Source organism: Trachemys scripta, chromosome 16 (assembly GCF_013100865.1).
Source record: "Trachemys scripta elegans isolate TJP31775 chromosome 16, CAS_Tse_1.0, whole genome shotgun sequence".
Taxonomy (NCBI): Eukaryota; Metazoa; Chordata; order Testudines; family Emydidae; genus Trachemys; species Trachemys scripta.
The window spans coordinates 9,947,716-9,970,079 of record NC_048313.1 but is presented as its reverse complement, the minus strand read 5'-3'; the positions used below and the strand labels follow the sequence as shown (position 1 = coordinate 9,970,079).

The 22,364-nt window shown below is 54.6% G+C and overlaps 1 protein-coding gene and 1 non-coding gene across 28 annotated transcripts in view; both read left to right on the top strand.

The window, feature by feature from the left end:
- UBAP2L (ubiquitin associated protein 2 like) overlaps positions 1-22,364 on the top strand; it is a 42,749-nt gene that overhangs the window by 18,522 nt on the left and 1,863 nt on the right. For 20 of the 27 annotated variants that reach the window (XM_034791836.1, XM_034791837.1, XM_034791824.1 and 17 more), the window contains 17 exons: positions 1,256-1,341; positions 2,411-2,582; positions 3,693-3,894; positions 5,295-5,572; positions 6,150-6,322; positions 8,207-8,384; positions 9,755-9,809; positions 10,381-10,555; positions 11,048-11,120; positions 12,566-12,761; positions 12,947-13,035; positions 14,110-14,163; positions 14,836-14,917; positions 17,177-17,394; positions 17,491-17,596; positions 21,380-21,447; positions 21,958-22,155. In XM_034791836.1, coding sequence (XP_034647727.1) covers positions 1,256-1,341; positions 2,411-2,582; positions 3,693-3,894; positions 5,295-5,572; positions 6,150-6,322; positions 8,207-8,384; positions 9,755-9,809; positions 10,381-10,555; positions 11,048-11,120; positions 12,566-12,761; positions 12,947-13,035; positions 14,110-14,163; positions 14,836-14,917; positions 17,177-17,394; positions 17,491-17,596; positions 21,380-21,447; positions 21,958-22,155 — 2,403 coding nt within the window. The remainder of the gene's footprint in view (positions 1-1,255; positions 1,342-2,410; positions 2,583-3,692; positions 3,895-5,294; positions 5,573-6,149; positions 6,323-8,206; positions 8,385-9,754; positions 9,810-10,380; positions 10,556-11,047; positions 11,121-12,565; positions 12,762-12,946; positions 13,036-14,109; positions 14,164-14,835; positions 14,918-17,176; positions 17,395-17,490; positions 17,597-21,379; positions 21,448-21,957; positions 22,156-22,364) is intronic. The other 7 variants (XM_034791843.1, XM_034791840.1, XM_034791838.1 and 4 more) reach the window with 1 other exon arrangement.
- Positions 6,656-6,793, top strand: LOC117889292. The gene has a single exon (XR_004648433.1). It is a non-coding gene; the product is annotated as a small nucleolar RNA SNORA58 (small nucleolar RNA).

Below are 22,364 nucleotides of genomic sequence, written 5' to 3'. Positions count from 1 at the left end.
CCATTTCCAGGAGCTCTGAGCTCTTCCTTCTGTGTTAATCTGTGGCTTGTCTCATTTTCATCTTGTTGCTTTATCTGTGTTCTCGGCATCCAATTCCACTGCTTCAGAAGAAACTTTGCCTTGGTTTTTAAAGTTCTCCTAACTTTGGCCCTGATCCAGCTGCCATTTAAATCAAGGGAGAGTTTTGCTATCACCTTAAATGGCTGCAGGACTGAGCCCTTTATTGTACATTTTTTCACTTCCTTTCAGCTGGGCAGCTGGAGTTGACAGCAAAGGAAAAGGCATTCATTCTTCAGGCGCTGTCCGAAGGAAGTGTTAGTGCTGTGTGTAGAAACACAGGCAGTTAGAGCTGTTCCTGCGCTCATCAGGTCTCTGCTTGAAGGCAGTCTGGACACCCTTTCTTGTGTTACATGAAGGCCCTTTGCACGCAAAGCAAACGCTCTGGCCTGGGGATGGTTTTCTGTGATTTTTTTTTTGCCATTACTTGCAGAGGTGCTTGCAACCGTTCTTGGGCTTCTCTCTCAGGGATAAAAGCTGTTTGTATACAAATCTAGTCCACTCTAAACTATGTGGTTGGTGGCTGCTCTAAAACGTCCCATCCCTCTATCCTGAGCATTCCTTAGACTTCAGACAGTAGTTCCTGGGGCTGTAGAAAGCAGACTGCCCCTTTGCTGGTTGTAGACCCACTTCGGCTTGTCCGTTGACATGAGTGAAATGCAAGCACGTGCTGAGGGGCTTTGCTGGCTCAGGGCCTAACTTAGCAGTTCTTCCTCACCCGCCCGAGCAGGCCTGTGGGTCCTTGGCCCAGTAGCCAGAAGTCCTCACCTTGGCTGTGGGAATTGAGGCCTAGCTGACTCTCCTCTCACAGATGTTTCCTCCTCCATGTCGGGTGGGTTTGGGGTGCTGCACTTGGTGAGTTTCCAGATGCCCGTTTCCCAGCGGATTTTTCACTGACTATGGGGCTGCCCGCACTGAGTGGAAATGCTGTCTAAGCCTGGCAGCTGATTGACTGAGTCACTGAGGAGGGTGAACCCAGGCAAAACCAAGGGCTGGCTGCTTCTGATCAGCACCAAACATAGTATCAGCGCTAACGCCACACGCTGATTCTTGTGGGATGCCATGAGCGAACCTTCCTGCACATGTTCTGCCCAGCCCCAGTTCCTTTGCGTTTTTGCTTTAACTTTGAAATCTCTTTTATTTGGAGCCCTAAAGCACGGTTCTAATATGTGGGTTACCTCCCTCTTCTGTCTTCTAGCTTTCGGAGACCAAGATCTTCACTGCCTCCAATGTGTCTTCAGTGCCTCTGCCTGCAGAGAATGTGACAATCACAGCTGGCCAGAGGTGATGGCTTAATAACAATGCTATGGCAATAGCGATATGATGGTCTGGGGTCAGGGAATTGCTTCATAGAACCATAGGGTTAGAAGGGACCGCAAGGGTCACCTAGTCTAACGCCCTGCCAAGGTGCAGGATTTGTTGTGTCAGATGGCTATCCACTTGGACAAAATTGAGCAGCTCTGGATAAGGTCACGTGGGTTTGAGTGGAAGGGCTAAGTGCTTGGAGCCCAGGTTTGGAAGCCAGGAATTCCCAAGTTCTGTTATAATCTCTGGCATGGGCTCATGGGATTCTCCCTTTATAAAACAGCTTTGAGATTTTCAGAACATACTAAGGGATTTAGGCACATCTTCTATTGATTTTCATGACAGGCATGTGTCTAAACCCCCTAAACCGATTTGAACATCTCAGCCAAGATGCTTAACTACTTCCCAGGAGGATGTGAGGGTTATTCATGTCTGTAGAAAGCTTTGAGTTCCTCCAAAAGGTCCGATCAAAATTCAGAATTATCCCCATGAGCGTAGATTTATTCTTGCAGACAATTGAGCTCAACATGTAAGTGAAAACCATTAACATATCAGTTGTTGGTCCCAGGAAAACAGTTACATCAGTGGCCTGTTCATTTATTAGTCAAGGTTTCACCTGCTTGGATGTGACTCTGTTTTGTGTAACTTAATTTGATTGCCCTGCGTTACCAAGCATAAACCTTTCTGTCTCTGTCCATTGTGTTGCTTGCCAGACTTTTCTTAGGAGTTTGGCAGGGTTACATTCGCTCCACTTACTCAGCCTAGCCGATAAGTAGCACAGGTGTGTCTTGCCCAGGTGCCCATACGTCATAGTTGCTCTTAGGCCTGGTTTTTCCTTTTGGTTTCTTGTAGTAGGTACAGGTGGCTGCTCCTTTCAGTCGGTCCTTTGAGATTGCTAGAGACAGTTGCTGAGGTGGTGGCGTGTGACTCTTTGTGTGGTCACGGGGGCGGGGAAGGATGTTCTTGGCGGGAATAGACCGCTATTAACCCTCAAGGGATGGTACGGCTCCTGTTAATCTTGGTGGTTTCATCCTTTTCCTTCTCCCAGAATTGATCTTGCGGTGCTGTTAGGAAAGACTCCCTCTTCTCTGGAGAATGAGTCCTCAAACCTGGATTCAACCCAGGCTCCTTCTCTTGCCCAGCCTCTTGTGTTCAGCAATTCCAAGCAGACGGCTATATCCCAGCCTGCATCTGGGAACGCCTTCCCTCATCACAGCATGGTAAGGAAGCTGCTGCTCACCTCTGCCTAGGCACGGCAGGGGGCCTGTGGACTTCACTGGTTCTCAGCCACCTTCTGAGACCCGCTCGGTGCGTAATAGGGGAGGGGCAGATTGGGTGCAACCATTTAGTTGAGAATCCCCGAGCTGCGTGACTTACAGCTTCAGCGTGCGCTCCTGGCTCCCGATGTTGTGAGTTCATGGGAATTAGGTGACTGAGCAGGGTAGCCTCGGTGCGGGAGCAGTGTTCAGTCCTTGCTAACGCTAGGCCACGTGCCTCTTTCTCCCTACAAAAGAGGATCCCAGAATCCCAGAGCCTGTGAGCAGCTGTGAGCTGTGTTGTCTGAAAGGGCAACTGAGGGGTGGTAACCACAGCAAGGGAGCATGCCCTGAGTGTGTCTGGGCAGCTGGGCCTGCTGGGTGTCTCCCGTTCTGTACTTCCCTCTGGAGGCTTCACAGAGAGCCGATTTCTCCCTCTCAGGGAGGTGACTTGTCCAAGGACAGACCCCGGTTTCAAAGCACCAAATGTGCCTGTTCCTTAAGGCAGGTGAGTGCTGCCATTGTGCTCTGTCCTGCATGTCCCTCCTCCACTCAGTCCCTGCATCTCAGGCATGGCTTGTGCCGGGTTGGTTCTTGGCCAACCAGCAGCCGAACACAGGGGTACCCCGCAGCCGCTGAGAGTCCAGCAGTCCTGTATTGAAGAGCGAAGAAGGGAATTGTTGAAATGGTCCCAGAGAGGTGCCTGGAGCTGGACAACTGCTTCTTTGTGTCGCCCTGGCAGAAAGATTGGGAGGAGAACGATGGGTGGCATTTCCCAAAGCACCTATGTGACTGGGGAGCAGGAGCCCCCTGGACTTTCATTGGCACTTAGGGATTCTTGCAGATCCACCTGTTACCTTTATTGGAGAGCTCAGCTGTGCTGCGTCCATGCCCTTAACCTGGCATCACACGCAGCGCAGGGCAAAATACGAGCATAAAGCCTCTCGTTCCAGACAGCACCCACCATACATCCACTGGCAGCACAGCCTGGGTGTGAAACAGGCAGCACAGGGGCACTCAGGCAATCTTAGCCCCTGCTTTTAGTGGTGACTTTCCCTTTCCTCGTTACCCCAGGTGAGCATGCTGGGGAAGGGCTTTGGAGACGTCGGAGAGGCCAAAAGCAGCAGCACCACAGGCTCTCAATTCCTGGAGCAGTTCAAGACAGCTCAGGCTCTGGCGCAGCTAGCCGCTCAGCACGCCCAGCCTGGCGGGAGCAACACCTCCTCCTCCTGGGACATGGGATCCCCGGCGCAGTCCTCGGCTCTCGTGCAGTACGGTAAGGTTCCTGGGCGGGGAATGGATCGCAGCCAGGGCTGCAGTGGGTGGCGTGGAGGAGCGAGCCCTGGAGCCTTTGGGCTCATTGCCATTCAGAAATAATCTCTGGGAACATGCATCTGATTGGAGAGTAATTATGGCTCATTAAGACACTGTCAGGGTCTTTCCTCGTCCCTTCTCCGCTCCCAGCCGCCGAAATGAGCCCATTGCACTGCCAGCCTGCCACACGGACACTCGCCCGCAGGCATCTGCTGACCGGTCCCCTGGCCATTTCCGTAGCCTGGCATGTTCTCTAAATGCAGAGATCTGTAGAGGGGAATTTGGTGAGTGGTGGCCTCAAGTACTGGGAGTCCAGGAGCAAGCCTGCGGACTAGATCTCCGAGACACAGGCATGTGTCACCTCCGTCTGCTGGAGGGAGCTGGGCTGCTGATCTCATCGGCCCCTTGGAAAGGAAACTAGCCTGTGCTGGTGGCTCTCATGCCAGAGGCCAGTGGGGAAAGGAAGCGATTTTCCTGGCCCTGGGGAATGCCTGCGATACAAGAGCAGCTCTAGCGATTCTGCGCTTCGAAGATCTCTCCGAGCCCTGCATGGTCTAGTGCTGATGCTGTTCTTTCAGCTCCTACACGTTGTTTCTTGCTCGGGGAAATGGCTCTGGTTCAAATATGAGCTGAGGAAAAAACCCTGTTCCAGCAGCCGCCGGTGTTGGCATCCTCTGAGCGTTTCAGATAAGGAGCCCCAGAGCAGAGGCAGAGAGAATGGGAGTCGTGTTTAGTAAGCCGTGGTGCTGAGGGGTGCAGGAGGTGCAGCTGTGCTCAGGGGAGGAAGGCCTGGTGTTACTTGCTGGGTACGCGGTAGGTGAAGCAAAAGAACTGGGCAATCCAATGTAGCCAAACTTGCAGAGGAGGGCAGGGAAGCAAAGCCAGGTTTCTGCGAGAGGCGGTGTTCCGTGCTCTCGTGTGAGAGGCATTTGCAGTTGTTCTGTGATGGAGGAGCTCTGCTGACTAGATCTGCTTCCTTCCTCCCCTAAACTTCATGGCAAGAGCCGCAGCGAGGCCTTGCACACTGAGCTGAAAGGTGGAGTGCTCGACACCTCAGCACGCCGCCCGTGGAAGAGGGCAGGGGTCTGGTTCGAATGCTGGACTGGGAGGCAGGGCTCCTGCGGTTCTTTTCCCAGCAATGCCCCTGACTCCCTTGGGAGTGGTATTCCCCATGTAGGAGGGGCCTAATATCTCCCTGGAGGTTAACTAACTGTGTGAAGAGCTTTGAGATGCTCGATGAAAGGCTCCAGGGAGGGGCAAGGCCCCAATCATTTATTTCATTACTGAAACCTAGAAGTGGCAGGACTAGCGTTTGCTCTCACAAAACAACCGGTATTGATCCAACCTTGTTTCACGTGGCAGATCTAAAGAACCCAACGGACTCATCCGTTCACAGCCCCTTCACCAAGCGTCAGGCTTTCACGCCAGCCTCAGCGATGATGGAGGTGTTCATGCAGGACAAGCAGCCTGTGGTGACAGCCTCTACAACGGCACCGCCCCCCCCATCTTCCCCTCTGCCCAGCAAAACCAACCCTGTTCCCCAGATGTCCCCAGGGTCATCGGACAACCAGTCCTCCAGTCCCCAGCCAGTGCAGCAGAAACTCAAGCAGCAGAAGAAGAAAGCCTCCTTGACATCCAAGGTATGGGGTGTGCAGGGAGGTGGCAGCAGGATCGAGGCAGAGCAGTGTGGAGTTGTAGCATTCTCCCACCCTGTTAATGGGAGTGGAGCTGGATTTGACTATCCTGAGTTGGATTAGGCTCTTCGTAGGCTTCTGTGTTCCAGGCTGAACAGATTCACGTTCACAGCGTAATCCGGAGCGCCCAGAGCACCTGCAGACCACAGGGGAGAGCGTGTTCGAAATTCCAGCAGGGTGAGGGTGGGTGTCACTGAAGTCAAGTCTGGGATTCTCAGTATCTCAATATCTGACTGCAGAGTTGTAACCCTGCAGACATCTATGTAGGTGAGCCCCTGTGGCCTGATCCCTGTATTCTGGGGCTGCTGGTCAACTGACCTCGCTCTAGCATTGTGACACTGAAGTGTGCGGCGAGCTGAGGTCAGAGCCCTCCTGTGCACATGTTGAATTTTCTCTGCCCGCTTCAGTCTGATGTGGTGTTCAAGGCGGTTATCCCTGCAGGACGCTCGCGCGAAGTCCCCTTTGCCCAGTTCGGTTGTCCTTGCAGTGACTTGCCTTTCAGGGACCCCTCCTTCCTTTGCAGATTCCTGCTCTCGCGGTGGAAATGCCTGGCTCAGCAGATATCTCAGGGCTAAACCTGCAGTTTGGGGCATTACAGTTTGGTTCGGAGCCTGTTCTCTCGGAGTACGAATCAACGCCCACGACGAGCGCCTCTGTGAGCCAGTCTCAAAGCAGCCTCTACACCAGCACTGCGAGGTAAAGGCCTGGGGCACGCAGGGAAACACCCCAATGCCCATGGTGGACAGAGGCAGGTAGCACTTGCTCCTTAGTCATTAGGGGCAGCCTTGCTTCCAGCTCCGTCTGGGTCTCAATGGCCCTGCTATAAAGAGCCTCTATGCTCTAACCCATTGCAGGGTCAGGAGGAGACACAGCTTCACCCTTACCATAGGGGCACCTTGTTTGTACTGCTGAGATTCTGGGGTCTCCTGTACCAGCCACAGCACAGTGGGGCGGGAGTTTCCTTGGTGTCCAAGCTGCCTGTGTCAATGAGCTGACCCTGCAGCCTGCTCCGGGAGCTCCCGAACCATACTGCATACCAGTAGACCCTTTCTGGCTGGTCTCATAGCCATAAAGGGGGGACAGCGTATGCAACAGTAAACAGTTAAGTTGCCAGCGGACTCATTCAGACAAACCTATGGCTGATTGGCCTGCGGTACTTAAACAGAAAGTAAATTCGGGCAGGTTTCCTGCTGCCGTTAAACCACTCCCTGTGAATAATGAGAGGGGAATCCCAGCACAACTGCGCCTTGTTCCAGGTGAACAGGTTCAGTGTGCCGCCGCCTTCACACTATAAATACAGACTGTGGAGACTTCTGTAGCAAACCGGGAGAGAGCTGCGCGTGTCTGTCCGTTCAGACTGAGCGTGCCTTGTCAAATGGAAGGGTTCTCACCCCAGGCTGGCTAGCTGATCCTCCTCCGAGAGCTGCTGCCACTCCCAGTCCCTAGCATCCCTTATTGCGCAACAACATTGCCCCCGATGAGATGCTGAACAGGAAGCCGTTGGCCCTTTTGTCCCGGCGGAGTTACTGGAGATGTCTGGCCTTCAGGCCGGGGAGTGGAGGAAGTGGCCCTCAGGAGCTCTAATGTAAACAGTGACTTACAGCTGAGCTGCCTGCCCCAGCCCCTTCCTGTGCAAGGTCCGTGGCACAGTAATTCCCAAGGGTTTCAGTGACGTCTGGGTTCTGTGCGATTACTGCTCAGAGCTGGGTGGAATGGTGGAAGAGCTGGGGAAGACCTGTAACGTTTGGCAGTTCCTCCTCCAGCCATTGCTGTGTGTCCCCGGTTTATGTGCTTGTCCAGTCTGATTTTACATAGATTTGTATCCTCTCTCCTTATCAAACCTCTGAGTCTGTCAGAAAGGGGAAAACTTGCCTGGATTTTTCACGCTTAGTTTTATTCCGAGCATTACAGACCCGTTAGCCTAGAGATACTCAGACCTCAGTGGTTCAGGAGCCAAATTAGCCATCAGCATTACCCAAGAGTCACAGTTGTGGGAATTCATGTTTCATTTACTAGAGTGCTATAAATTCATATTTAAACAGCCTGGCCGGGGAAATGTAGACAATTCTCACAGCAAAATGACTGACCAAGTATTATTGTTTTATCGACTACAGCTGGTTAATAACATAGTAAAAGCATCCTGATTGGTTAATAACTTTAGTGATTAAATCGCACAGGGGTTTAATATCATGTTCTGCAGATAGCTGCAGGCGATCCATTAAAGAGCTGCTGCAAGCCTCACTCTGAGTATCCCTGCATTAGCCGGTCCTCACAGCCTCCTCCTAAGTACTAGCTCCATTGTATGGGTGAGAAAAGGAAGCCCAAAGAGATGAAGTGACTTGGCCTGGGCCACGCAGAGAGTCAGTAGCGTCAGAACTTGGGAGTTCCTGGCTTCCAGTCCAGTGCTCAGTCCACAGCACCACAAGCCTTTTTCAGTGAGTCTCTCTCTGTGGCTGGGCCGTCCCTCTGCTGGGTTTGATCAGCTACATTGGTTAGCACATTTAAGCAAAGGCTCGAGGCTGCCAGCCCAGCAGGGTCATTTTGGAGAGAAAATAAACGCCTTCCTTTCTTTCTGTGTAGTGAATCTTCGTCCAATCAAAGCCAGGAGTCTGGTTACCAGGGCGGCACAATACAGACAGCAACGTATACCTCCCAGAACAGCGCTCAGGGACCACTGTATGAACAGAGATCCACCCAGACCAGGCGATACCCAAACTCCATCTCCTCCTCGCCCCAGAAAGACCTGACCCAGGCCAAGGTAGGGAGCTGGCCTTGACTGCCTTCCGGGGCCAGCGCATCCCCTCTCGGTGGTGCTGTCTTACCGTGGGAGAGTGTGAAACCCTGTGTGGAGGGGTGGCTGTAATTCTGCAGGACAGGAAAGGCGTAAGAGAAATCAAAAAGCTGATAACTGGGCCCTGCAGATCCCGGCAGAGGGAGAGCCGATTGCTCAGTTTTGCTGGCTTGCTATGGAAAAGCCCTCTCCTCTGCCTGAGCTAGGGGCTAGCTGCTGTCCTCACCACAGGATGTGATGGTTGTCTGCAAACTGGCCTTGCTCAGGACTGAAGGAGGAGAGGTGGGAGTGGGTCACTTTAAATGGAGAGGTGAGTGAGGAAACCCGTGATTCCACTGTAACTTCCTTGCAAAATCTGCACCACCAGCTAGTGGCAGGGTCTGTCAATATTTGTTGTAAATTGGAGCTTTATCGTTCATTTAGCCCCAAGTAGGCATAGGTGTAATCCGGGCCTTGGAGCTGCAGTGCGGCCCCCTGGGTGCTGGTGTGGAGGGTGCGTTTGCAGTGCCAACAGTGGATGATCTAGTTATTTCTTGGGATGGGGAATGTGTGGGATTTTCTCTTTCCTTCCCGTGATCCCTAGTGTCTCCCCTCTCTCTGGCCAAGGGCTGCACACAGCATCCTGGAGCCTGCCACGCAACACCTGGGTCAGCTGCTGAGAGGGCTGGTGCTGCTGCTTGGAGAGTCTGTCCCTTTCTGGTCATCCCTGCAGGCTGCTCAGGGTGGCCTGGTGACCTCTCTGGGTGGGGTGGGGGAATCGCCTCGAGGATTCTTTAGTGTCGCCTCTTGTCTTGTGGAATCTGATAAATGTACTGAGAACCCCTCACAGTTGGTCACATGTCATGTGCCTGCCGAATGCACTGGTATCAAGCGTCCCAGCGCTGAGATTTGTTCGCCTGCAGTGAAATTCACTGGTGGCCAAATGCAAACTGACAGCCAATTCTGCTTTTCTCACACACCTGTGGTACTCACTGCAGAAGGGTAGTGCTGAGGTTGAGACTGTACATTCCTATGGATCACAAAACTATCCAGACTGGGAACAGTTAATGGAAACATCTGTGTTGGAGGCGATGCAGACCCCTTGATCAGCGCTTGAGCCCGCCTCTTCTAGGGATTAGGAGGTTTCTTGCACCTTTCTCTGAAGCATCTGGTACTGCCCATGGTCTGAGGGGAGCCTGAACGAGGTTAGCCTCGTGTCCGATCCAGTCTGACAATTTGTACGGTCACAAGTCTGCTCCGGGAGCTATTGTGTGGGCCTGGAGGGGAGTGAAACAAATGCAGAGGGGTCAGTGAGGACAAGCCGCAGCCTTTACCGAACTCTCCCCTTTCTTTTCCAGAATGGTTTCAGCTCTGTGCAGCCCACGCAGTTACAAACCACGCAGGCCGTCGAAGGTGAGTGCCAGCATGACATGCGGGGGGTTGGGTTTGCTCACACCACACATGCCCTTGTGCTCCTTTGGGGGTTGTGAGCAGCAGCCTTGATCCAGGCTGGCAGAAAATCCTCACCGTGCTGGCCCGCTCTGTGCTGCTTGTTTGATTGGCTTACCCTAAAATGTTCTGTCTTTTACCACTTGCCTCTTTGACTTTGGGCAGGTCACTTAACTTGTGTGCCTGTGAAGTGGGACAGTCTATTCCCGATGATGATCCTTGGCCCTTAGCAAGGGCTTTTCATTCCTAGATCTCAGCTCTGTGTGAAGCTGGGTAAGGATCATTGCTTCTGTTTTACAGTTGAGGGAAACTGAGGTACAGAGGTGCAGTGGCTTGACCATGGTCATGCAGCAGGTCAGCAGCAGAGACAGAAGTAAGCCCCAGGTCTCCCATCTCCTAGTTCTATGCTCTCACTGCCAGTTCATGCTGCATCCCCTTCCTCCACGGGCTGTTGGGAGGGGGAATGTTTACAGGTGGAAAGTGCTGGTGTTCTTCCAGTGCTCGGAAGACCCCTAACCACAGCTTTCATTCATAGGTGCTCCAGGCCCTGTGGTGAAATCAGATTCCCCCTCTGCCCCCAATATCGCACCTCTGAATGATTCAGTATCAGCATCATCCCTGCTGACAACAGCCAGCCAGCACTCATCAGCTCTGAGTAGCCTGAACCACGCTGAGGAGCTCCCCAGTACGACCACCGCCCAACTCAGCAGGTGAGCTCGGGGCGTTCCAATCACTGGAGAAGCAGAATGCTAGGCCCTGTACAGAAGTGGTGAGTGGAGGGGACCACTTGCTGCCCATGTGGGGATGCGGCACCCCTCCTCTCTCCAGAGGGGCCTCCAGGTTCCCCTCACTCCGACACCATGTGATGGAGCTTCAGTCATTCTTGGCAAGAAAAGGTGCCCCTTCCTCTACCTGGCCAAGGCGTCAGGGAAGCACTGGCTCCACCAAGGAAAGTGCTGTCAGGGGCCCTTCCCTTGAAATGTCCCGTGCTGTTTGCCTGGGAAGCAAGCCCAGCTTTGCTGCCAGGGACTGGACTGCACCTGGCTTCCATGTCTATTGTCCACCCCAAACGCGGTCCAGTCCTGGCACCTGACGTTCCTGTGGAGGAAGAGAATGGAGCTGTGTGGTAGCATTGGAGGGGGAGTGGAGCCCTGCTGTCTAACTCTGCAGTTGGCTTGACAGCTTTTTCTCTCCTCCTGCAGCACGTTACCCACCCAGCAGAACAGCCTCTCCTCGTCCACGTCCTCTGGGCGCACATCAACGTCAACTCTTCTGGTGAGTCCAGATGCTGCAGTGCAGATCTGCTAAGGCACTGAGCGCCTGTGATTCCGGCCCCGCTCACTGGAAATATGGGTGCCCCGTCCCCTGGGAAAGCCAGGCCCCGGTGCAGCAGCAGGCGATGTGTATAACCTAGCTCTGGTGGCAGAACTGCCCACAGCCAAGTAACGAGGGCAGCCAGTCAGTCTGAGATGGGGCGGGGCTCAGCCAGGTTGGCCATGGAGGGGGCTGGGTGGCGATCTAAAGGTTATCGGGGGGGGGGGGGCATTTGTTTCAATATATTGCATGCCTGTCCGTGGCTCCAGGCAAGAGGAGGCCATGCCTGTTTGTCGCATACCAATAGCTCCTTACTAGCTTGCTGTAGCCATTAAGGGAGGAACGTATGCCACAGAAACCCGGAGTTGCAACCAGATGCAGTCAGACTAGACTGTGGCTGATTGAACTGCAGCGCTCCGACAGACCGACTGCTGGAGTGCTGAAATCCTGGGCCCAGACACCGCTCTCCTGGGATTGCTCTGGAGCTGCCCTCGGCATGGTTAAACCCCCGGCGGAGCTCTGGACTGTTTGCTTATGGGAGCAGGGGGGGGTCTGGTTTCATTGGAAGCATCAGGGGCTGGGTGTTCCTGGGACATTGCTCTTACCCCGGTAACACATGGGATGAGCGGTCCCTTTCTCCTGGTCTCTCTTGCAGTGCTATATTGTTCCCTGTGTGCTGGGGCAGGCTCCGGGCTCGCTTAGGGGTTTTGCTCCCTTTTTAATGATGGGTCCTTTCAGTACTGCCCCTTCCAGACCAAAGGGCCTTTTCATCCTGTATCAGTAGCTCGAAGAGCCTTGAGTCTTGGGGGTGGTTTCTCATGCTGGCTGTTGGGCAGCCAGTTCCCCAGGTTCGAGGATCTCACCTGAGTCTGAACAGGGAATCTGCCAGAGGGACGGCTCTTTGCAGAGGCGGTGACGGGGTGTGAAGAGCCAACAGCGTCTTGCTTCAGTGGATTTTCTCCCCCATCTTCCCCTTGTCCTTGTCCCCCAGCTGCCCGTTTGGGGGTGCTGGAGGGGTAGGGGAGCCCTTAAAACCTGGGACCGTAAGATTTGCCCTGGTGGCTGAGGGGGGGTTTCGGGCGGGTTTTGTTTTCCTAGTGTAGGTAAACTCCTCCACCTTGTGACTTTGGGAGCTGCTGCACTGGGTTTCCCTGGCTGTGTTTTGTTCTGCCTGCAGCCACGTGGTACCGTTTGTTAGCCGGAGCTGTGTAACTAAAACCGGGAGAGCTGCGTGCCCAGTGCACCAGCAAAGCCAGCTCGCTGCTGCAGTTAGGGATTTCCAGGTCCAGACAGCTGTTTGCACCCTCCCCCCTGCATACTGCTCCTGCGGGGGGGTGGTACACCCCTGCTTGGCTACATGGAGACTGCCTAGGCCTCTAACTCTCTCTCTCCCCACCCCCCTTTAGCACACTAGTGTGGAGAGTGAAGCAAGCCTCCATTCTTCTGCTAGCACTTTTTCCACCTCCTCCAGCACAGTCTCGGCTGCCCCACCTGTGGTCAGCGTCTCCTCCAGTCTGAGCAGCGTCAGCAGCTTGGGCCTGAACCTCAGCAACAACTCCACCGTGACAGCCTCCACGCGCAGCTCTGTGGCCACAACATCAGGTGCTGGGGGCGGGGGGAGATGATCTGGGGGGGGGGGGGGGGGGTTGCCGGTGGGTGGGAGGGGGCGAGAAGATGATCTGGTACTGGGGGGGGGGGGGGGGGGGGCTGCCTGGGGGGGGGGGGGGAGAAGATGATCTGATCAACGTTTGTTTGTTTCACTGTGTCACTGTTTTTTCCTCCTTCAGGAAAAGCCCCTCCCAACCTCCCTCCTGGAGTTCCACCATTGTTGCCTAATCCGTACATCATGGCTCCAGGGCTCTTACATGCCTATCCGGTGAGTGGGGCTCCAGCCAAGGTGCCGCATGCCAGTAGATCCTTCCTAGCTCTCTCTGTAGCTAGCAAGGAGGGACAGTGCATGCCAGAGGAATCAGAGTTGGTACCAGATGCAGTCAAGCAGACACCACCTGGTTGAACTTGCAACATAAAACTCTTACAAAAGCTAATCAATGGGGCTCCGCTAGGTGGGAGGCCCCTGGGCTGTGAAAGGGCCCTGCGGGAGGGAGCAATGTTTGTGTGCAGGGGTAAGTGTCACTTGGTGGAGATGACTGCAGGGGTGTTCACTCAGTCAGCGTCGCTAACCTCCAGCAAGTAGGGCATGTACAGACCCCCCCCCACCCCCATGCAATGCAGAGCGAGGAGCCCTGGTTCCCAGCCTGGTCAGCCAGCAGCACCTATTGATCCAAGGTCCCTGGGAGCAGAGGTTTGGAGCAGTGCCAGCTCCTTGGTGGGTTAACGTGCAAACAGCTGGAATGGGAAGTGGGCAGCAGTGGGGCACTAGGACTCGCCACAGAGCTTTCTCCTTGCGGTAGAGAAGCAGGAGCCCTGGAGCACTGATTACAGTGCCTGTACTGGGGAATGGTGTCAGAAGCTGGGGACCAGGGTGACAGACTGAACCAAAGATCTTAACCGAGGTGCTCAGCTTTTCCATACCGGCCACCGTTCTGTCTGGTGGTTGTGAGGTGCCCCCCTCGGTCAGGAGCCCACAAGCTTAGCTATGTGTGTGTGTGTGTGTGTGACAGAGAGAGAGAGAGAGAAACTAGAGAAGTGACACATTTGCGTATACAACTTCTGCAAACTACTTACAAGCTGGGATTGTCCCACTGATATTTGATGAGCCCTAGAATCCCACATGGCACCACATCGCATAGCAGCGAACTAGAGATCTTTGGCCAGGTTCCGTAGCAGTTTCTCTCTTTCCAGTCACTCTGTCTCTTGTTGTCATGGTGGGGTGGGGGAGGGCTGGTCTTCATCCTTGGTCAGATAATTATATGGACATGGTCTGCCATGGCTACTTGGTAATGAGCTGTACGATTTGTGTACCTAACGCAATCTCCTGTTCCTTTCTTAGCCACAAGTGTATGGTTATGACGACTTGCAGATGCTTCAGACGAGATTCCCATTGGTGAGTACGTAAAATAAGATCTGTAAGGCGCTTCTCTAATCCTAGCAGCCGGCCTGCGTCTCTGGACCTAACCAGTGAATCCAGACAGGCATACCAGGTTGTAAAGTATTGGTGAGAGACTAGCAAAATGGGATTCTGTATGTATACAGCTGTGGTGCTTTCTGTAGAGGTCAGTCTAATCAATTTGATCAGTTCAGCTCCTTCACGTGTTCTTGGGCACTTGAGAATCAGTAGCATTAATTATTGGGAGAGTAGGTTTATGGAGCCGAACAAGCCGAGCTCTGCTCGCTGTGAGCGGCGGATGGCGCTGGCTAGACTGACTTTCTCCAGAGATAGAGGGACTGCTTGCCCCCGGGATGCGGCACGTGTTCTGCAGAAGGGAAGTTATTCTTATTCCCGTGGCTGTGATGCTGCAGGTACCGTCCTGGTCCTTTAAAGAGAATGCATACCAGTAGACCTTTTCTAGCTCTTCTAATGGCCAGACAGGGGGGATGGTAAATGCAAGAGCAAAATCCGGAGTTGCTACCAGATGCGATCAGCCTACCATGTGACTGATCTGAACTGCATGACTCCAACACGCTGGGCTGTTGCAGCCTGGAAATCCTGTTTCTCCAAGAGGCCCACCTTTGTAACAGTATGTGGCTCAGTGCGCTTTCTCCATGTCTCTTTCAGGATTATTACAGCATCCCATTCCCTACCCCCACCACCCCGCTGACTGGAAGGGACGGCAGCCTGAGCAGCAATCCGTATTCTGGTAGGAGAGAGGCCCTCATCCCTCAGGTTTGGGTGGCTGGGCTATAGTGTGAGCACTGGGGCAGTGTTCTCTTCTGAAAGCAAAATCTCCAGGTGCATGAGGTGTGAACACTGCACCTGGAAGCAGCCACGCAGCGGAGCTCTTAGATTCTGGATGTTCCACGTGGCAGGCTCTGCTGGAGTCTCTCCCAATGAGCGTGTGGCATTGCCTGTGCTTTGCTCACCCTGCACTTAACCTGCCGTGCTAGGGAAGGGCTTTGACATCAGCCGCTTGTTTCTGAGCCGCCTCGAACTCCTGCTGTTCGTTGTAGCTTCCTGTGCACTGCCCCACTGGGACTAGCACTGCGCGGTTCGATCCTCGGGAGTGTCGGGGTGGCTAGCGGAGCAGGCACTGCCTGTGGCTTGCAGTGGTTATCCAGCTTAGTGGCTTTGTTCTCTATTGGTTCCTCTGACAATCCCGTTTCTGGTGTGATCATGACTGGACACCTCACTGCAGGAAAATGTCTAGAGGGGTCCATTGAGTAGGCAGATGAAGAGCTGCTTGTGTGGCTTGGCAAAGCAGTGTCTGAGCAGGGGAAGGTGGAGGGGGTAGAAACATAGGAGGGACAGGAACGCTGAGAAGTAACAGCATGAAATTCAGACTGAATAGCTAGAAAATCAGCTCGTTTTGGCGTGGAAGAGTCCCAAGGGAAGAGTCCAGTGGGGCATTTAAAATCTTGACTGGGCAACACACTAGCAAATGTGCCCTAGGGGCCAGTCCGGAGCTGGAATTAGGAGGGGCCACCTGGCCTAAAAGGGGCTTTCCGTCCCGAGGCCTGCAATTCGCTCCTTTAGCCGCTTGTCTTTGCTTTCCTGGGCATCGCTTCTCCTCCTGCTTCAGCCCGCTGAGCTCAGAATCCCAGCCCCAGGCTTCTGGGCTGTCGCATGCAGCATTTGCCAAGTTAGCACTGGAGCCATAATTCGCGTTTGTGGTTGCCCTGGAGCTGGCTCTGGCAGAAGTCACTGCCTTACTGTGTGCGCTCTGAATGGGGAGAGTGTTTGCAGGGAAGAGCAAGCAGGTGCTCTTAAAGAAATGCAAATGGAGGCTTCCCAGACCCCTCGGCCTGTGCCCAGTCTGCAGGGCCAGCTGCTGGCAGGAGCAGAGGAAGTGATATTTGCGAGTATTCTCTGCAGGTCATGGGGCCTCTGCAAGGTTCTGGTTCTCTGCCATGGCGTGGAGAGGATGGAGGTGTGAGCAGCACTGTAAAAAGAAACTCTTCACGTCTTCAGCTAGTCAATAGCTGACTCCCGCGTTCAGTGAGATCCGAGCACCGGGCAGCTACTGGCTGACGGGGCAGGGCTCTTAGGGTCTGTCTACACTGCGCTTTAGACACCCGCAGCTGGCCTGGGCCAGCGGACTCGGGCTAAGGGGCCGTTGAACAGTGGTGAGATGCTTGGGCTGCAGCCTGAGGTCTGAGACCCTCCCGCCTTGCAAGGGCCTAGAGCCTGGGCTGAAGCCCAAACGCCTACATGAGCCCAAGCCCGCAGGCCCCCTGGCGTACACCTACCCGTGCAGCTTGGGATCGCTAGTGAGCTGCTGCTTTGTCCTGGGCCTGTTCCAAGCTTCGTTTGGAATTGCCATAAACTCTGGGACGCTGCTTGCGAGATCCTGGCGCTCAGGCTGCGAGTGGGGCCTGTAGGAGTCTCTCCGACAAACCCCAGTGTGGGTGGGTCTCGCTCGCCCTGTGCGGGGCTTGGAGTGTGAAGGCCATAGGCTTCTATAAGGGCTTGAAGCACTTTGGCAGGACACTACGTCGTGTAGTTTAGCCCCTGGGGAGCTGGTTACAGGAACCCCTCTCCCTTTGGGGTCTGCTTGCCGGTGGGTTGTGAGGGGCACAGAGGACAGGGGCTTTGGGGAAAGCAGTTGGTTTAGTAACTGTCCAGCCTTGCGTGGCTGCTGTGTGCAGAGGGGTCCGAAATGAGTTCTCTCCGTGTACCAGGCCCCTCTGATTTAATGGCTTGGAATCCTCGAAGGATCATCTGGAGGTTGGGGCAGGGGCCTGCGTTGTGTTCCTGGCTCTGCAGCTGTCACTCTGGGAGCCTGGGCAAGCCAGCTCCCCTCCCTGAGCCTCGCGCAGCAGGGCTAAGGCTCACCTGTCCCCCACGGGGGAGCGAGGCCGGTTGTTGGCCAAGTTCTTTGAGATCCTTGTGAAAGGTGGCAGTGCAAAGCAGTCGCTCAGCCCGGCGGCCTCGTTCCCACCTGTATCCCTCCCCGCTCCAGGTGACCTCACGAAGTTCGGCCGAGGCGACGCCTCCTCCCCTGCTCCAGCAACAACTCTGGCGCAGCCTCAGCAGAACCAGACGCAGACGCACCATACCACGCAGCAGACGTTCCTGAACCCAGCTCTGCCTCCTGGCTACAGTTACACCAGTCTGCCCTACTACACAGGGGTACCAGGGCTCCCCAGTACCTTCCAGTATGGGCCCGCCGTGTTCCCTGTGAGTGCTCCCCCTTCCCACGCCTCGGGGGGAGGGGCAGGGCGTAGGAGCCTGGCTGGCCCCGTGCTCACCGCCCTGGTCCCTTTCTTTCTCTAGGTCGCTCCTACCTCTTCCAAGCAGCATGGTGTGAATGTCAGCGTCAACGCATCAGCAACCCCTTTCCAGCAGCCCAGCGGCTATGGCTCTCATGGATACAGCACTGGTAAGAGACAGTCGGTGGCCAGTCAGTCGGTATGCTTGTAACATGTGGAGGGTTGTCAGGGGGTCACAGGAGAGGAACCGGGCAATTGTCCTGGGCTGGAACAAACTAGTCCACTGAGCCTGCCTGCTCTGGGCTGCTGGGCCGTCGCAGATGATGCCTTTCGGCATTGGGTCTCTCCAGGTTGCTGTTGGAAACAAAGTGCTGCTGCGGTCTGGACAAACACCACTTTCAATCCCAGGCCGGGAGATCCATCAGAAATCATCCTTGTGTTGAACTGTGCCAAACGTCCTGGGACTGACTTCAAGAGCCCTGGGGCCGGGGTGGCCGCTTATCCAGGGGCGTTCACACCTCATGGAGTGGGCGCCTGCTGGCTAATTAGAAGCAGTGCTGTGGAGTCCTGAGTTGACCGGCGACGTCACTACCTCCGAGAGACAGCCCCCCACTCTGTAGGGAATTACTTGTTCCTAGATGTACAATTTTCTATTCAAACCCATTTTATTCAAATAGCCCAGCTTACCAAACAATCCGGATTGCACTGTCTGACTGCCCTGGCCTCCTCATTGTTGATCGCTCTGCCAGTCTCTGTTTCATCATCAGTGACTTTATATTTGTTTCCTGATCACTGGTGAAAATGATGAACAGGGTCCGACTTAGTACCAATCCCACAGAAACACCCATTGACAGCTACTGTTTGAGATGTCAGCCGGTTCTTAATCCATGTAATGTGTACCCCACGGGTATTGTATAGTGCCAGTTTTTCCATGAGAAAGTCGTGGGGCACTAAGTCAGACACCTTCCAAAAGTGTGTTACATCTGTGCATTTACCTTTATCACCCGAACTTGGAATCTCAAGGAAGTAAGGCTTGTTTGACAAGCCCTATTTTCTGTAAAACCAGGTTGACTGGCATTATTATATTCCTGTCCTTGAATTCTTTTTATCAGTTGAATCCCGTATCAGCTTTTCCATTATTTTGTCCATTCCATTGTGATTGATGTCAGGGTGCCTGGCCTGTAGTTACCCAGGTCATCCTGCTTGTCTTTTGTTGTTTTAATGTTGTCACAATATTCGCATTCTCCCAGGCGTCTGGAATTTCTCTAAGATTTCTGCCCGTGTGTTGACAGGCTGGGCTTTGTCTGACACCAGACAGTATGTGCTGTCTCCACTGGGCTTTGACAAATAGCAGGTGTCTCTAGTGTTTGTGCCCAGCATCAGGGTGAGAAGGCCCAGCTGGTCTGTATCCCCCACCATGACCTGTACATCAGAGTAATTCTTGCTGCTGCGCTGGCCCGGTGAGTCCGCTGACCCTGCCCTGGGCTTTCCAGCCTGTCCTTGGTGCACTGGAGGTGGGAAATGCACAGGCCATGCTTCTTACTGCCAACGTCAGCGCTTAAGGCCAGGGGACTTCTCAGCAGCCTGGAACCTAGATCCATTTCTGCCCCTAGGCCACTGTCCTCTCTCTTTCCCCCAAGACCCTGAGCGACGGCACCTGTTGCTCTGTGTGCCGAAGTCTGGACCTGGCATGTCGTTTGCTGGGAAGGTGTGAGCTGAAGTGAAATGTCCGCCCATCTGGTGAAGTGTGTGTGTGTGTGTGTGTACTCAGTCCCCACGAACGAACGTTGCCTACAAATCAAGGGCTTTAGCTAGCACTAGGCCTGGGTGTGCGTTAGACTCGCCCCACTCCTAATGAGTGTGGTGTATTAAGGGGCTACCCTGCCCTTTCTGTGCCTTGTAGGGGTGGGAATGTGCTTTGCCCCTGCTGTCCCCAAAATGCTGTGGCCACAGCCCTCTTGCTCTCAGCCCCACCTCCGTGGTTGCAAAGCCCTGGCTAGTTCAAGAGATGGGGAAATGTTCCATCCCCTTCGTTGTGGCATCCAGGATATCCTGGAAATGTTGGGCTAGAAGGGACTTCAAGAGGTAATCAAGTCCCGCCCCTGAGCTGAAGCAGGCCCAAGTAAACTTAGACCAGCCCTGACTGCTGTTCGACCAACCTGTTCTTAAACCTCCTCCCTCGGACACTTATGACGGAGCTTAACTCCCCTGAGAGCTAGGAAGTTTTTCCCTGATCTCACCTACATCTCCCTTGCTGCAGATTGAGCCGTTACTTCTTATCCTACCTCCCGTGGCCGTGGAGAGCAATTGATCATTGTCCGCCATGTAACCTCCCTTCATGTATTCAAAGACTATCCGGTTCTTAATCCCTACGCTCTGTCGTCGTCTCTCAGGACTGAATCTGCCCAGTTTAACCTTTCCTCCTAGGTCTGGTTTTCTAAACCTTCCATCATTTTTGTTGCTCTCCTCTGGACACTCTCCAATTCTTCCACATCTTTCCTGAACCAGCCCCCAGAACCGGACACAGGATTCTGCTGAGGCTTTGCAAGTGCTGAGTAGAGCTGGGACAATGACCTCCCGTGTCTTACGTGCGACACTCCTGTTCTCACTCTGGGGGTATGAGCAGCCTTTTTTCCACCTGCATCCACTCGAGCCCCCAGGTTCTTTTCAGCAGAACTACCACCTAGCCAGTTATTCCCCACTTTTAGTTGGGCATTGAATTTTTTCCTTCCTAAGTGAAGGACTTTGCACTGTCTTTATTTAATTTCACCTTGTTGATTTCAGACCAACTCTCCAATTTGTCATGGTTGTTCTGCATTCCAGTCGTCTCCTCCATCGTGCTCGCAGCCCTCCCAGCTTGGTGTCATCTGCGTGCTTGATAAACACGCTCTTCACTGCGTTCTCCAAGTCATTAATGAAAATATTGACTAGTATCAGTCCCAGGCCTGTCCCCTGCAGGACCCCACTAGATACACCCTCCCAATCTGAGAGCAAACTGCTAATAACTCGTTTGAGTTCAGTCTTCCAACCAGTTCTGCACCCACCTTATAATAATTTTATCTAGACCACATTTCTCATCGGAAACCCAAAGAAACTGCTTTGGCAGCGAATTGTTCTGTTCTGGGAGCCAAGAGCTGCCTGTCACCCTTTCCTGATTGTCTCCTCCTTGATGGATCGTCCCAGAACCAGATCGAAGTCCACTCCAGTCAGGATCCTTGCAGTAGGAGTTCTTCCTCTTGTCTGAACAGCTTTGCTAATTCTGCAGAGCCACGCTCCCCTGAACGTGGGGCTCGGTGCCATCGGAGCTGTTCCCAGTACCAGCATTAGCAAGGTGCCAAACGGCTCCACACAGGAGGGCTGGGATGTGGACTGAATGCTGGTGTTGGGCCATCTCAGCACACCCTTAGTAGTGCTGAGGCTACCCGGCGACAGTGCGTAAGCTCTGCGGACATGCCCCTAGCGGCGCGTTCAGCGGTCTCGGGAGCATGCACCAGAGGAACCGGAGAGATGAGGAAATGGCAGCTGTTAGAAATGGATGGCTGTGGATGGCCAAGGTCAACCCCTCTGGGGACCGTTGTCTAGAAGGACAGAGGTGTCGTGCCCTTCGTAGGAGCCCTGCCCCTGCCGGGTGCCGTCTGGCACCTCACACAAAGCAGAGGATTTCTTCTCCTGGTATAATCGGGTTGAGGTGGGGGGTGGGAGCGGGGTGGGGTGTCTGAGGCCAGGGCATTCAAGCCGGGAATGTTACAGATTCTCCACTCCTGAGAAAGGGGCTTCCTGCTGCCGGGCGGGGGCTCTCTCCAAACCCCACCTGGAGGGGGGTGACTCTCCAGTGGCTGCATTCGGTGCAGTGGCTCCTTCCTGCCCAGGAGTGGCGCTGGTTCCCCTGGTAACCCCAGGGTGCCCACCCCCTGCCCTGCCTGACGCAGCCTTTTGGATTCCTCCCTCCACAGGTGTATCCGTGACATCCAGTAACACGGGAGTGCCAGACATCTCGGGCTCCGTCTACTCCAAGACCCAGGTTGGTGTCTCGTCCATGGTCTCTGGGCAGATAGTAGCTGGGGGGGGGGGGGGGGCCCCGGGGGGACACGTGCCAGGCTTTGTGAGGACTGCTGGCCTGTCTGGGTGTCTGCAGTGCAGCTGGGAGCGTGCCTCTTGGGCCAGTTAGACACTTTCACTAGCTTGGCTCGAGCTAGTGCACTTCAAACCGCTGTGGACATGGCCCAAGCCTCTGCCGTCGTTGTGACGTCCACGCTGGACTGAGAAGCACGCGCCCAGCTGCAGTGTAGACATGCCCCCTAATATAGGGGGCTCTGTGGGGCGATTGTCTCTCCTGGCAGAGGAGATCCGGCCAGGCGGGATTTGAGAGAGCGGCCAGGGGCTGGGAAACGTCTCCCCTCTGAAGCAGGCAGGGTGAAGGAGCCTCACCCTGCACCTGCCCACGCCGCGGCCACTGGTGCTGGGGAGACGCAGGCATTTGCCAGCGTGGATCTCCTTGGCGCCCCTCACCCCCGTGGTGTCTCCTCGGCAGCAGTCCTTCGAGAAGCAGGGATTTCACACTGGAACCCCGGCAGCCTCGTTCAACTTGCCTTCAGCACTAGGCAGCGGCGGCCCCCTCAACCCCGCGACAGCCGCAGCGTACCCACCGGCGCCGTTCATGCACATCCTCACCCCGCATCAGCAGCCCCACTCGCAGATCCTCCACCACCATTTGCAGCAGGACGGCCAGGTAAGCAGCCCCCTAGCCCCCTGCCGGGTTATTTCCTAGGGCGCTCTCTCGCTCCCCTGGCCCCCCCCTCCCTTCTCATGCCCCACAGCGGACACATGCAGACACGCGATGACATGCACACGCTCGTTCACGCCCGCACATACACGGCCTGTGAGAGGAAGAGGTGAGGAAGGCCCGGGGTGCACTCAGCTGGGGGGTACTCAGCGCCA